The 14,881-nt window shown below is 39.9% G+C and overlaps 1 protein-coding gene across 1 annotated transcript in view; it reads right to left on the bottom strand.

Annotated features, from left to right (window-relative positions):
* Nucleotides 1-14,881, bottom strand: part of PTPRO (protein tyrosine phosphatase receptor type O) — a 112,610-nt gene that overhangs the window by 52,336 nt on the left and 45,393 nt on the right. Inside the window, exons 11-12 of the mRNA XM_040641896.1 lie at nt 12,776-12,927; nt 11,487-11,607 (exon numbers count right to left, since the gene is read on the bottom strand). Of these exons, the coding sequence (XP_040497830.1) occupies nt 11,487-11,607; nt 12,776-12,927 (273 nt within the window). The remainder of the gene's footprint in view (nt 1-11,486; nt 11,608-12,775; nt 12,928-14,881) is intronic.

Raw genomic sequence — 14,881 nt, 5'->3', positions numbered from 1 at the left:
CAACAGCCTTTTTATTGGTCTCTGTCTCTGTTATGGGCTGAATTGTGCTCACCCAAAATCCTAGGTTAAAGTCCTAAGTCCCAGTACCTCAAAAATGTGAACACGGTTGGAGATAGGGCCTTTCAGGAGGTAAGTTAATATGAGGTCCTTAGGGCGGACCTCAATCCAATCTGACCGGTGTTCTTATAAGAACAGGAAATTTCGGCTAACAAGGAGAAACCAAAGATGAATGGGAACACAGAGAAACCATGCGAGGACACGGCTGGAAGGTGAGGTCACCTGTAAGCCTTCTCCTGGGAAGAGAAACCAAACCAACCCTGCTGATACCCGCATCTTGGACTTCTAGCCTCCATAACTGTGAGAAAATAAGCTTCTGTCGATTAAGCCACCCATCTGTGATCCTTCATAGGGCAGCTCTAGGACAAGAATACAGTTCTCTGGGGGCGCCTGGGTGGTGCAATCGTTAAGCATCTGCCTTCGGCTCAGGGCGTGATCCCGTCGTTGTGGGATCGAGCCCCACATCAGGCTCTTCCGCTATGAGCCTGCTTCTTTCTCTCCCACTCCCCCTGCCTGTATTCCCTCTCTCGCTGGCTGTCTCTCTGTTAAATAAATAAATAAAAATCTTAAAAAAAAAAAGAAAGAATACAGTTCTCTTCCTCTTCAAAACATTAAATCCAGGCCAGCTCATAAAAGGGAGGGAGAGGAAGGCCTCAATGACGTTATGAAGAGCAAGTGAGCTTTAGGATAACATACTCAAAACACTTTTGAAAATAGAAAGAGCCAGGCAGATACTAGCTACAGAACATCCCCTGGCTAGCACTTTCTACTTCTCAAAATGACATTTTAAACCTTAACTTCTTTAAAATTCCCTGGCTTCATAATGTCAGATTTCCTTTTGTTTAAAATCACTTTGGAGTCCACGATACTTGGCAGGAGAACCCGTGGATATGGGGAAAGAAGACAGATGGACTCTTTACAAAACAAGGTACAGAGAGGGGGTTGCTGGCTTTAAAATATTCTCTGAGAGCTTTCTAACACTGCCGGGGTTATACTTAACTGTTCGGCCCTCTTCTTTTCCTTCTCTTCTTGCCTTTTCAGTGCCTCAGAGTAGGGGAATCCAACTTAATTTTCTAAGGAAATTAAGTACAAGGCACAGAACATGGGCAGAAAGGAAAGCTGTAAGGCTATCTCCACATTTAATTTAGATTGGATTATGAGAGGCTCAAGCTGTTCCCTAGGATCTCAGCGGAGTGAAGGTGACCTTGGGTAAAGGATGAGCTGGTGCCCGACTCTTATTCTTTGCTCTGGCAGCAAATTTCTTCCTTTCCTAGGAAATCCCTAAGGGAGTCAGCTTGTAATATTTCACGTTGGAGCAGAAGAGAATGTATTTATTGTCTCAAATCCATCTTTTTCTGACAATTATTACCTTGTTTCTTATTTTAATGGGACCCATTGGTTTAGCTGCCGAAAGAATGATGTTAATGAGGCCAAGATTATATCCACAAGGGCCCACTGGGTTCATTCTCTTTCTAGTTTATACCTCTAAACCTGGTGAGTCCTTCTACAAATGTGTGACGTTGGTGATAAGGGGAATTCAATAGAAAAAACATTGTAAAAAATGATCGCTACGATCAAATCTGATTTCAGTCCTCAGCATCACTGACAGTGTTCGCTTGTGTACTCTTCATACGCGAAGAACGGCCTTGCGTGTCTATAGTATTGTAGGCCTTTTAAATAAATCTATTTTTTATTTTCCGCAAGGCAGGCAGTTCTACCTTAAGGGGTGTAAGCTTAACTTCTATTCAACTTGGGCAAAGAAAACATTTGTGACTTACACGGTGCAAGCCGCATAAATTATGTCCAGCCTGGTCAAAAACAACATCCACAAAAGAAAGAGCACCATTTGAAAGGGGGAAAAAGTGTTAGAGAAACCATTCATGGTGAGTTGAGATTGGTAGGCAGTGATATTAAGAAGACGAAAATTCATATTAAATAACAGCAACCTGGGTTAGATTCCAAGTTTACTAAGCCCATTCTCCTGTCAATTTACAGAGATTCTTTTAAGAAGTAATGAGAACACTTAAAAACAACATAGGGAAATATTAAAAAAAATTCAGGCAAATATTATACTATATTCAGGCCCTTTCCATATGCAAAACATAGGATTTTCTCAGGAATTAGAAATACCCGTGATTTCTACTACATTTTAAATAAATTCTTTATGGCTTAATGATAGCTAGTGTAAAATCCCCTTCTGTGAGTCACTGGGTGTTTTTATGATTTTACCAGCTCTAGTAACTTCTAAACATTAGTAGAATTTTTCAAAGAAAGCTCTCATTTAACCTTACTTAGTTTCAAAACAATGTTTCTGACCTCCTCCTTTTTCGGTTCCAAGAATATGTTTTTTTACCTAGCATTTTTATTTAGTTAGGAATTATTTTTGCCAAATTCTTAGAAAAATGTCACTACTCTTATTGTATCATTACCTTTTGCCTTTACTCTAAACTCAGGTATGAACTAAATTCTAAAACTGGAAGGGACATTAAAGATCATTGTGTTCAGACCCTTACTTTCTAGATGAGGCAACTGAAATCCAGGAACCCTAACCCACTTCTTAAAGTAACACGACTTGCCTGTGAGAGCAAGAACTGGGATCCAGACCTCCCTACACCTAGTTAAGGGTCCTTTCTACACCTGGATTCCTCCCTAAAAATTTGGGTGTTTGTCATTCATTTCCATATAACTGAGGATGATAGGGCGTCCTGAAAAGTTCCTCTTTCTAGAAGACTAATTTTTCCAGAGTGGGCCCTTGCTCGTACATTGAGATCAGTGCCGGACATCACAGTTATGGCCTTATCTGTCCATCATCCAGATTCTTCCAATATGTTGAACAGAAAACTACAAACTCGGCAAGTCACTCTATGGTATGCAGGAGAAGTGCTTTTAAGGAAGTGCTAAAGTTGTGTGGCTTGCTGTGGGCAGCTGACAAATGACAATGAAACTCACAAGACCACAGTGAGAAATGAGAGAGAAAGAGATTGAGAAGGGGCATCAGTTAATCTCAGGATGAGGGAAGGAGCCATGAAACAGTGACATGCCTGGCAGCCCAACCCAGAAGATAATGCTGGCATGAGGCTGCTGGCCTTGGAGGACTCTACAAGAAGGGTTAGCATGGCGGTCATGAGCCTCTGAAAACCTAAAGAACACGTGTGTGTAAGAAGTCAGTAGAAGAAATCTTCCACAAGCTTCCATCATCACTCCCACCTGACTTATCTACCCCACTGGTGTCCATACACCCTGTCACTCTTCTTTACTACAGATTCACCCAGTTTGAGGCCGCCCCCTCCAGTGGCACCTAAGGTCCTGCCACTTCTGGCCCAAGCAAGGACGTCATTTAACGAGTGTCACCTCTAACCATCCTGCCCCCTCAATTTTCCTTGTTCTGTTGAATCATTCTGATTAGCTCATTGATAAGCTGTTTCCACCCACTTCAAAAAATAGAAAGAAAAAGAAAAATCCAACCAAACAGATAAAAACCCTTGGATTCTATCTTCAGCTCCTGCTCATTTTCTCTCCTCTTTATAATCACACCCCTCAAAAGTTCTGTTATTCCAGCTGTCTTCAGTTGTTCTTTTATTCTCTCTTGAATTACTCTTAATAACATATTTTGTCCTCACCACACTCCAGCCAAACGCCTCCTCCCCAAGTCACCAATGACTTCTGGGTTGCTCCCATCACCAGTCGATTCTCATTCCACATCTTACTTGACTTACCGGCAGGCTTGACAAGTTGACCCATCAAGCACTTTCTTTGCTTGGTTCTTTAGACATCACACTTCTTTGTGTTCCTTCTTCCTTCACTGACCATTCCTTCTCAGGTTCTTTGGCTAGTTCCTTCACGCCACCTCCATTTCTTAAAGCTGGAGTGCCAGGGCTCAGTCCTTGCATTGCATTCTTTTTCCTTCATTCATTCCCTGATAACCTCATCAAGTCTGTTTCCTGACTACCCTCAAATTTATACTTCCCAGTTCTGAAATCTCCCAGAATCCAAACTCCTTTATCTAACTGCCCACTCAATATCTGTTCTTTAATGCTTAACAGACAGCTTCAAATGTTGACACATCCAATCCTCAGCTTCTGGTCTTTTGCCCAAATCTGCATCTCCCATAATCTTGGCATCTCAGGCCCCAGATTTTGGCATCTCCCTAGACTTACTTAGTTCGTTTGTCTTCAGCTTCATCTTCAAGGTACATTTTGAATCTGATCACCATTCTTCACCTTCACAGCTACCACCCTGCGGCAGGCGTGAATAATCCCTTATTTGGATAGATGCAGTAGCCTCTTAACTTTAAGGTAACTGTAATTTACCAAAAGTGTCCAAACTGAAATACTTTGGGGGGAAGAAAAGGATTGCAAGAGGGGGAGAGTGGCCTTTAACTGATCCATAGCAGGTGTCAACTGGTATTATCTGTAGTAACTCAGACCTATGGTCATCTTATCTACCTGGTTTCCCATTTTACCTTGATCTCTGAACACTCTATTCTTACCAAAGTGATCTTGTGAAACTTGTCAGGTCATGAGACTCCATCACTTGAACCATCCAGCGGAGTATCATCTCACTTGGAATGAAACATCTTTTCAGTGATCCTGCATGATCTGTTCCCTTGTTACCTCTCTGTCCTTTTATCTACTACTCTCCCCCTTGTTCCTGCCACTTCAGCCATACTGCCTTCCAGACTTTTCCTTGAACCTTGCAGGTACACTCCTGCTTTTGGAGCTTTGCACCTGTGATTTCCTCAGCCTACAAAACCTCCCAGTTATCTTTTTGGCCCACTTCCTTACCTCCTTCAGGTTTTGACTGAAAAACCACCTTCAACCCATGTCACCCTTACAAAAATGGCACCCTACTCCCCATAACACTTTTTGCACTGCTTCATTTTTCTCCATAACGTGAGTCATCATCTGGCATCCTTATATTTATGTTTAATATCTCTTTTTCTCTATTAGAAGGAGGGTACACATTTTGTCAGTTTTGTTCATTTCTGTATTCTCAGCACCTAGATTAGTATGTAGCACATAGTAAATGCTAAATAAATATTTGTTGATGGATAGAATGAATTAATTTTTATTTAATTTTTATTAATTTATATAGATTTTTATTAATTTATTTCTTATTTTATTATTTTGATATTTTTATTATTTTATTAATAAATTAATTAATTTTTATTTTATTAATTTATATTTATATAGATTTCTAATCCATAGAAAACCTTCCGTGATTGAGATTAAGAAAATCAAGCTAATGTTATTAATACTCAAATTCCAAAAGAGGAACAAAGAAAGCCACCCAAGTGGGTGTGAAACTCCTCTCTGCTCTGTTACAAGTGTTCACTAAAAAATAAAGTTTTTAGAAAAAATACACTCCAAATCCAGGAAAACATAAGCAACAGATGGATAAAAAGGGCTGAATCACTGTTTCTCCACCCAGACTCAATAATGTGTAAAGTCAAATATCTCTAGGTCCCAAGTTGCTCAAATGAAAGCATTGTACTAAATTATCTCCAAATATCTCCTAGCACCTCAAAGGGCAGAAGTTACCTGATTCCTTATCTTGAACCGGTCTGAGCACAGCTGTGGTCAGGATACTGTAGATGTTTGACAATGGTGGTGTATACGTTCTGTTTCTGGTTTTCTCTGACCTTACTGGCTGTACCTTCCCAGTCTCTCTTGCTGACTCTTCCCCTGCTCAAAGTCTAAGTGCTGGAGTGGTTCTTTTCTATTTCTGCTTACCAGTTAGTGATCTCATCTGGACACTCCAAAATTTATATCTTCAGTCCAGAATTCTCCCCTGATCTCATCTCTAGATACATAACAATAATCATTTTATTTGACAACTGTACTTGGATGTCCTCTCAATTTTTTTTATGTCCAAAGAAGAATCTGTGCTCCTCATCCTACCCCCAATTTATTCTTCTTCTAGATTTTCTAGTCTTCCATCTCAGTGAATTGTACCACCATCACCCTAGTTGCTCAAGAGCAAAGTCTAGAAGTCATTCTTAATTTCCCTTTCTCTTATTTCCTATTTTCACGCCACCAGAAATCTCTGTGGACACAAGCTCCAAAATAATTCCTGAATTCTGTCCATTTTTCTCCATTTCCATTATTACCACTTAAGTCAAAGTTGCTATCATTTCCCATGGAACTTATTGAATTAGAATGCTATTTTTGAAGATTTATTTATTTATTTGAGAGAGAGAGAAATGGGGGGGGGAGAGGGAGAGAGAATACCAAGCAGACTCCATGCTGAGCATAGAGCCCGACACGGAGCTTGATCCCTTGACGCTGAGATCATGTCCTGAACCAAAATCAAGAACGGGCTGTCCAACCAACTGAGCCACCCAGGTGTCCCTAGAATGCTATCTTTAAGCTTTGGACACATGGTCCCTTAATTGGTCTCCACGTCTTCATTGGTGATCCAACAATTGTTCCTCCCTTGAGCAACCAGAGGGATTATTTTAAAAATGTTAGATGGTTTGTTTTTAATTCTCTCCATGCCTTCTTATTGCACTCAAAATAAAATCTCAGCTCCATCTTCTTAAAAATCCTATATATTCTGGCCTCTGCCTATTCCCTCTGCTTAGCGTGCCCTTTCCCAAACTTTTCATGCCAGATCCTTTCTTGTTATTCATCTCTCTCATCACTGCTTCCTTAGAGAAAGGTTTGCTGCATACACAATCTGTCCCACACTACCCTGTTTTAATGCGCTATAGGGCACTTCTTACCATCTCCCCCTTCAGTAGATCATAAGCTCCTTGTGAACAGAAACTGAAAGTAGCCCTTTGAATTCATTACTACAAGTAGTCTGGCATCTGGGCAATCCTTAGAAGGTTCTCAGTAGGTATTTGTTAAATGAATGAATGAATGTATATTCCACTACCATACAGCTATTTTGTGATACGTCCAACACTTCTCATCTCTATTTCTTTCCCTTTCTTTTTTCTTTTTCTTTTTTTAAAATGGTTGATCCTCTGATGTAAACTTACCAAATCCTCTCAAAGTTGGCCCAGAGTTTTAAGTAGATTCCCCAAGACCAGAAGTTATGACTGGTTGCTGGTTGAAGCCACAGTTGCGTGTAGACCAATAAGTTCTTGTAAAATGACACGTTTTAGTGCAGATTTGATTGACATTTGTATTGACTGCCAAAGAGAGCTGTCATCACACACCACCATGGTACCGTGAGACTGCTGGCAACCTAAAATTCTTAATAGGATGACTGGCTCAGTGCCCTGCAAACAGCACCACTGCTGGTAGATGTCTTCTTGTGGGTGCTTCCTGATGACATAATAGTTGAAAATCCTTGGCAATTGTTTTGAGGGCTCTCTATCCTTGTACATGACATTTTGGATTAACTTATATTATATTGGATTCATTGGTAGCCTGGTTTCTTTCCACAGATGTCGATTCTGCCCTCCATGATGGCAAATAGAGCCATTGCAAAGAGGCTTTTATCACAGAAAACTGAACTCAAGTTTAGCCCAACCAGTTTGTTTGTTTGTTTGTTTTGGGGGGGGGGCAGAGGGAGAGGGAGAGAAGGAATCTTAAGCAGGCTCCACATCCAGCTGGAGTCCAACCCAGGGCTTGATCTCCCCACCCTGACATCATGACCTGAGCAGAAATCAAGAGTCCGACACTTAACCGACTGAGCCACCCATGCACCCCAGCCCAACCAGCTTTGGTCCCAGCTCTAACAACATCATTCTGATTCAAATGAGCCCTAACAACCTGTGCCAAAGTTGCATGTTTCTGTAAAGCAGAATTAATATGACTTCTGTGTATACCAAACAAATGTATATGGAAACATAAAGTGATTAGAGCAAAAGTTTTGTGAAATAAAAAATGCCTGCAATCAGTTATTACTTAAGTGAAATGTTATTTTACTTCTCTGAAAGGTAAAGCCTGCAATACTATTTTCAACTTTGAGGTCTGTGGTTGCAGTGTGGTTTGAGGAGTGTCTATTGACCATCGAAGTAGACAAGGCCTTGTGTGTTATGGGAAATTGGAAGAGCTGCAAAAACACAATAATGTGATTAGTAGAATAGAAAACAAACTTTTAGACAAATGGATAAGAAGTGAGGTTATTTAGTTTTCAGGGGGAGAAAAAGTCTGAGTTCAGGCCCATTATATACACATTGTCTTGTTTTCAGAGAGGAACAATATAGAGGCAACATTTCATCTCATATATAGATCACAAAAGGGAAAACCTTACTGATTCCAAGAAATAATTTGTATGGAAACATGCCTTCTTTTCTTGAAAAGTCTGAAGGGTCTTTCTAATGGGGTTTAGGTAGTTCCGTCTATCAACAGGGAGACGCGGAGGCTCCAAAGCTCATGATAAATTTGGGAACTATCATGGTTTTTACTCCTACTCCTATGTAGTGTGAGTATAATTGTACCAGCTCATGACTTTAACTCATACTCCTGATCCTATATCAGCCATAATGTCGAATAAAAATCACAGTGAAGCTCAGAATCGGTTCACTGAACGCTACTTTGGTAAGACCTACCTTTGAACTTCGAGGAAGACTAAAAAAACCCAGATGAGTTAGAGAAAGCAGCTAGGACTCAAGAAACACAGCTTCCTGTGACCATGAAGCTGCAGAAAAGAAAGGCATGGGGACGGTGAGCATAATCTTTAAGCAATTCCAGTTACCCGGAAACAAGTTTTGAACTGATCTTTATATCCATGGAGGACAAAATCAGACATAACAGTTGAAATGGATAGACAGGCAATTTTTTCTTAAGAGAAAGATCATACAAGGTTGGAAGCTGGTGGTCTCCACGTTCCTAGAATTGAAGTATAGATTGCTGGGGAAGAAGAGCAGATTGCCTGCAGTGAATGAAATTGAACTTGTGGTTCTCAGCGGGAGGGTGTTTGTAAATTTGCAGGAATGTTTTTAATAGTCACAAGGAAGGTTGCTAACGGGCCTTCTGTGGATAGGAAGCAGAAGTGCTAGGTGTCCTGAAATGATCAAGAAAGCTCCAAATGGAAAAACTGTCCCGTGTCCTACATCCTACATACCTTTGTAATGTCACACCAGTATAGACCCACTATAAATATAACTGTGAGTACTTCACCACATGATAATACTGGAAAATTTTTTCAAGAAGTTAGGTAAAATAATTAAGAAGAGATTTGTCACCAAGAAGAATTAAGGTGTTATTTACAAATTATTCAGTAATTTTCTTTTTCCGCCCATAGTGTCTATTTAATGTGTTATATATTTCTTTTTTTTATAATCATATTTTTTATTATATTATGTTAGTCACCATACAGTACATCCCTGGTTTCTGATGTAAAGTTCGATGATACATTAGTCGCGTATAACACCCAGTGCACCATGCAGTACGTGCCCTCCTTACTACCCATCACCAGTCTATCCCATTCCCCCACCCCCTCCCCTCTGAAGCCCTCAGTTTGTTTCTCAGAGTCCATAGTCTCTCACGCTTCATTCCCCCTTCTGATGACCCCCCTTTCTTTATCCCTTTCTTCTTCTACCGATCTTCCTAGTTCTTATGTTCCATAGATGAGAGAAACCATATGTGTTATATATTTCTAACTACCTATTTAATGTTAAAGCATTCCAGTGCAAGAATTTAACTTTTGCCATGGCAAATACGAGACACACACACACACACACACAAAGATTTAAGACTTAGTGTCTTATGCATTGAATTGTAGAGAAATGCAACTATTGGGGAAATGAAGGAAAGACTGTGTTTTGTTTTGTTTGGGGTTTTCTAAGAGTTTCCTAAAGGTACATCACTGCCAGCAATGCCACTCAGGGTGTTTAAGCTGCTAATAAAACACCCTGAATCAGTCTTTTCTCCTCCTCCTCCTCCTCCTCCTCCTCCTCCTCCTCCTCCTCCTCCTTCTTCTTCTTCTGGAGATTTTATTCATTTATTTATTTGAGAGAGAGAAAGGGAGGGAGAGAGAGAGTGCATGTAGTGGGGAGGGGCAGAGGGAGAGGGAGAGAATCTGAAGCAGACTCTATGCTGAGTGCAGAGCCCAACGTGGGGCTCGATCTCATGATGCTGAGATCATGGTCTGAGCCAAAACCAAGAGTCAGATGCTTAACTGACCAAGCCACCCAGGCACCCCTCACCCTGGATCCGTCTTTACTTACAGCTGCACATCTGCACATGTGTAATAATGGTGACAATTTGAAATTCTTCTGAATAGACTCAGAAACAGAGTCTAAATTAGCAGACGTCTGAAACAGTGATGTCAGTAAGTTGCATTAAGTGTTTTGGAAATATTTGTATTGCTATTCTCTATACTTTTCATTTTCGAAATATGGAAAGGAGCTCTCTGCTGTGAAAATGACACATGGAAGTGCATTCATTTCCAGCTTGCCCCTCGTACACTGACTACCCCACAACTCTTTGCCAATCTAGCCTCTTTTGCCTGCTGCTGATTATGGAATATTATCTCTGAGGTCCCTTTATGTATCCGAAACTAAATGTATACCTCACTACATGGAAGACTGTTGAATGTAGAGGATGCGTTTTGTGTTAAATAGTATCACTTCCCAGTTGTAGTTCATAATATAAATAATTATTTTGACACAACACTACACAATAATTTCTAGCTCATTTGCAAGAATATTATATTTTCCTCATTTTCCCTCATCCACAGCCCTTTATTTTTCTTGGCATGTTCTCTTTACTTTAATTAAGGTTATTTTCCTCTTTCTCTCATCAAATGCAAATACATCTAGTCTCTTATCATCACAACGCTAGGTTTTATTCAAGGGCCCACCTGTATTTATGCTTGCTCAGTTATTTCATTTATTTTTATACTTGTATGGAAGAACTACCGATTCCTTTGCTTCTTAGAAACTCAAACTTGTTCATGTTAATTATGTGTCATCATTAGGCAATTTCATTATGACTTACAGAAGAAATATATCTGAACGAATACCTAGGGAATTCATATGATTTTGTTACACATTTGTTTCTTTTATCTTGGTTTTAGATTAGGGTTAGGACATTATATCAACTTAGAAAATCAATATGTGGGTTGTTTTATGTACGAGTTTCCATCTGACATATTAAAGAGGGCATCCCATAATGCTCCTATGAGAAGGGAATGGTGTCTGAACACTAGATAATCTCTAAAGTCTTGTCTCCTCTAAATTCCTCAGACTCCTTGGTCTCTCTAATTTCACTAAGGATGGTGAACACTCCTGTCTCTCAGCGGAGTAAAAATTCCATTCAAAGAAACTTGTATTAAGTTGAACCTAATTCTTTTAGTAGTATGTATGTTTATTTTGCGCTTAGAAGAGAGTGAACCATTTTTCCGTTATTTCACTGAATTGAGAAGACCATGACAAATCAAGAGTTGCAAACACCAGTTCTCTGGACATGACTATTTTCTCATACACACACACACACACACACGCACACACCCGTGTGCATTCTTCTCACCTAGCTTGACGAGGCGGAGCATGGAGGTATTACTTCCTCGTTCCGTGCAAGCGGTTACGGAGAGGTTGTAGATATCTCCAGGAGGCAGGCTGAGAATCGCAGTCATGACATTGCGTGTGACCTGCAAGGGCCATCAAAATCAAGGGTTTAAACTTCTAACGAACTTGAACTAGGATGGCTCTCCACACGACAGGGCTGCGGCAGGCACTCCCTCTCTGTCTTGTGCAATCGATCTACAGTTAATTACAGCCTTAGGGATACTTTATTTCCTTTGAAAATGATATAAATGCCTCAACTGAGCCAAGGTAGCTCTGAACATGCAGAGTACGTATCAGAACATTTTTCTATGAATTCTCTATTTGAAATAGGGATTCCTCTGATACTTTTCCTCATCTTCACAGCGAATTTTAGAAAAGGCATTTGCTAGGTTGTTACTGATGTGGACATTGCTCAGCCCTAGCTGGGAAGCTCAGAAGAAACCTAGTCCTGTTTCTAGCCACCTGGCTTCTCAACGAAAGACAAAATTTCCCAGTCTCCTCTATAGCTAGAGGGGACCATGGGACCCACTTCTGACCAATCGATCGTCAGTGGAAGTCACACGAGCAGCTTATAATTCTGTCCACACCCTGTAAGTGCTGGGCTTCCACATCTCTTTTCCTCTCCCCACAGGCTAGAATATGGATCTAATCACTATGAAGGTTTACCTATGCTCCGTGGTAGATGGAGCAGCAAGACAAGCAGACTCTGGACCCCTGCATGATTGACCCCTTACAGCAGAGGTGCCCTGATAGTCCCGCGCTTGCATGAGAGAAACAAACTTTTATTTTCTTTGAGCCTCAATCTTTGTTTGTTTGTTTTTACAGTAATGTAGTCTCTACCCTAAGTAATGCAATGTCAAAAAGTTTAATAAAGCAGAAGAAATCAGTATTGCCAACGTACCCAAATATTTAGGCATTGGTGATAGATGGAGAAAATATCAAAACATATTAACTGATTTTCTTGAAAATGTTTGACATCCGGAAAATGTTTGACAAAAGCTTAAATCATAACTTTAAATATAAATGAATTACTAGTTATAACTATTATAACTCATTATGAAAGATTAAAAGGTAAACTCTAGGAAAGGAAGAATTAGAATTTTTCTTCACTGTCCTATCATCGGAGCCTAAAAGAGTGCCAACAGACATAAGACATTTGTCTAATGTTCAATAAATGTTTGCTTAATAGTTTTCAATAGTTTATGTAAATGAATGTTCAGATGCCCGATATTGGGATTCAAAGAAACATACGCTCTTTTTAATTTTCTTCTTCCCTTCTGCAACAACCATCCAGTGTAGCATTCTAGAATGGGAGAGATCAGTTGTGTCATCACCGTATGTCCAACTGATGTATAACAGACTGTTGAAATACTCCACGGATGTGATTTCTGGAGCAACTGGGGCTACAAGGAAAGAAAGAGGTGCACTTTAGCTTAAGAGACTAATACCAATTAAAGTACTTCTCAACAGAGCGTGAAATCTCACGTAGAGTTAACTTAGAGAATTAAATTTCACACCATATGATGGCCTTGGGGATCCCTGGACCTCTCAGTAGTATGGCAAAGGTTGGTGGTAAAAGGCAGACACTTGTTTCCTGGGACCCCACCTTGCATGGCTCAGACACAGGGCAGCAGACCCTTCTGTACCCGAGGATATAGGGTCTTTTATACCAATTTCACAGTTACAAGATTCCTGAAATGTTCACCTCTTTGAGTATGCTTGTTGCATCTATAAATTAATAGTATAAGGCATGGCTGAACCTATTTTCCAATCAGTACTGGAAAATTTGGGGTCCTATAAAAGTAAATTTTTCATTGTGTGTGCAGCAAAGGTGTTTATGGAAATAAAGGACCGTAAGGTCAACAATTAGAGGGACAGAAAATAATTATTGTTTCTATAAAACGACAAGGCAATATCATTGATCGTGTCTAACCAGTGCTTTGCAAAAAGTGGGCTCTTACTAGATGTTGCTGAAGCCAGTAGTAAGGGAAGACGGGAAGGGCTCTTTGCTAAATTCTAGCACTGAGCTTATTAATTTTTAAATTTTCTTCCACATTTAAATTTAAATTATTTTTAGTGGGGAGGAGGGTTCACTACAAGCTTTATAATATATGAGCTACGAATGTGTATTTTATTTTTTAAACTAACTGATAATTCTGAAGATTTTAGGAAACACATACACAGTTGAATTTGAAGTCCATGTGTATGTTGGTTTGAAGACAGGCAGGTGTTCCATTCCGAGAGACAGCACAAAACGAGCTGAAATATTTGGAGGAGAATTTCCATACACCATGAAGATTCATTTTTCTCAAGATTCTGCTAGTACTCAAAACAAGCACTCATAGCTATGCTTTCAAGAACAATTATTCGCTGTAGAGATTTGTAATATAGAGAGTAAAGAACACTTCTGTTTCAGCGTGCCTGGGTGGCCCAGTTGGTTAAGCGACTGCCTTTGGCCCAGGTCATAATCCCTTGGTCCTGGGATCGTGTCCCACATCGGGCTCCCTGCTCAGTGGGGAGCCTGCTTTTCTCTTTCCCTGTGCTCTTCCCCTCGACTTGTGCTGGCTCTCTTTCTCTCTCTTTCTCAAATAAATAAATAAAATCTTTTTAAAAAATTGTTTCATGTGAAATTAGTGTTTCTATATGTTTGACAATAAAATCTTGAAATACCAATAATGTATCTAGCAAGTAACACAAACCTGCATCCCATTTCAGAATAGTCTAATGAAGAGAATGATACCTTTGCCTTCTTTATTCTTAATATATTTCTATGTATTTCATTATACATATGTATCTATACTTACATTCCTTCAAACGAGATTTTCTTCTGTTCTAATTCTAGTAAAGACAAGAGATGTATTTAAAATCGTCAACCCAGAAGTGTATAACTCCCCCTTACAGGTATTAACGAAGTCTTTAGATTTTTTTTTTTTTAAGATTTTATTTATTTATTTGACAGAGAGAGACGGAGAGAGAACACACAAGCAGGGGGAGAGGGAGAAACAGGCTTCCTGCTGAGGGGATGTGGGGCTCGATCCCAGAACCCCTGGCATCATGACCTGAGCAGAAGGCAGACACTCAACCGACTGAGCCACCCAGGCACCCCAAGTCTTTAGATTTTTATACTCTGTATTGTTGCTTTAAAATGCAGCATATTGCTGAAAGGCCACAAGATGTCACTATTTGTTTATTGAACATTATTTGGTATACTAGCATAATTACTATGCATTGACTTGAGGACAAATTTGCCTAACAAAGACAGGGGACCTGAGATCCTAATAAATCACCCTTTATTCAGATATTTTATTCCTATATCCTTTTATATCACACGGTTTGGCATTTTGGCTCACAACTAAA

This window comes from Ursus maritimus, unplaced genomic scaffold (genome assembly GCF_017311325.1).
Source record: "Ursus maritimus isolate PB19 unplaced genomic scaffold, ASM1731132v1 scaffold_26, whole genome shotgun sequence".
In the NCBI taxonomy this organism is placed as follows: domain Eukaryota; kingdom Metazoa; phylum Chordata; class Mammalia; order Carnivora; family Ursidae; genus Ursus; species Ursus maritimus.
This window is presented reverse-complemented; position numbering and strand designations above follow the sequence as displayed.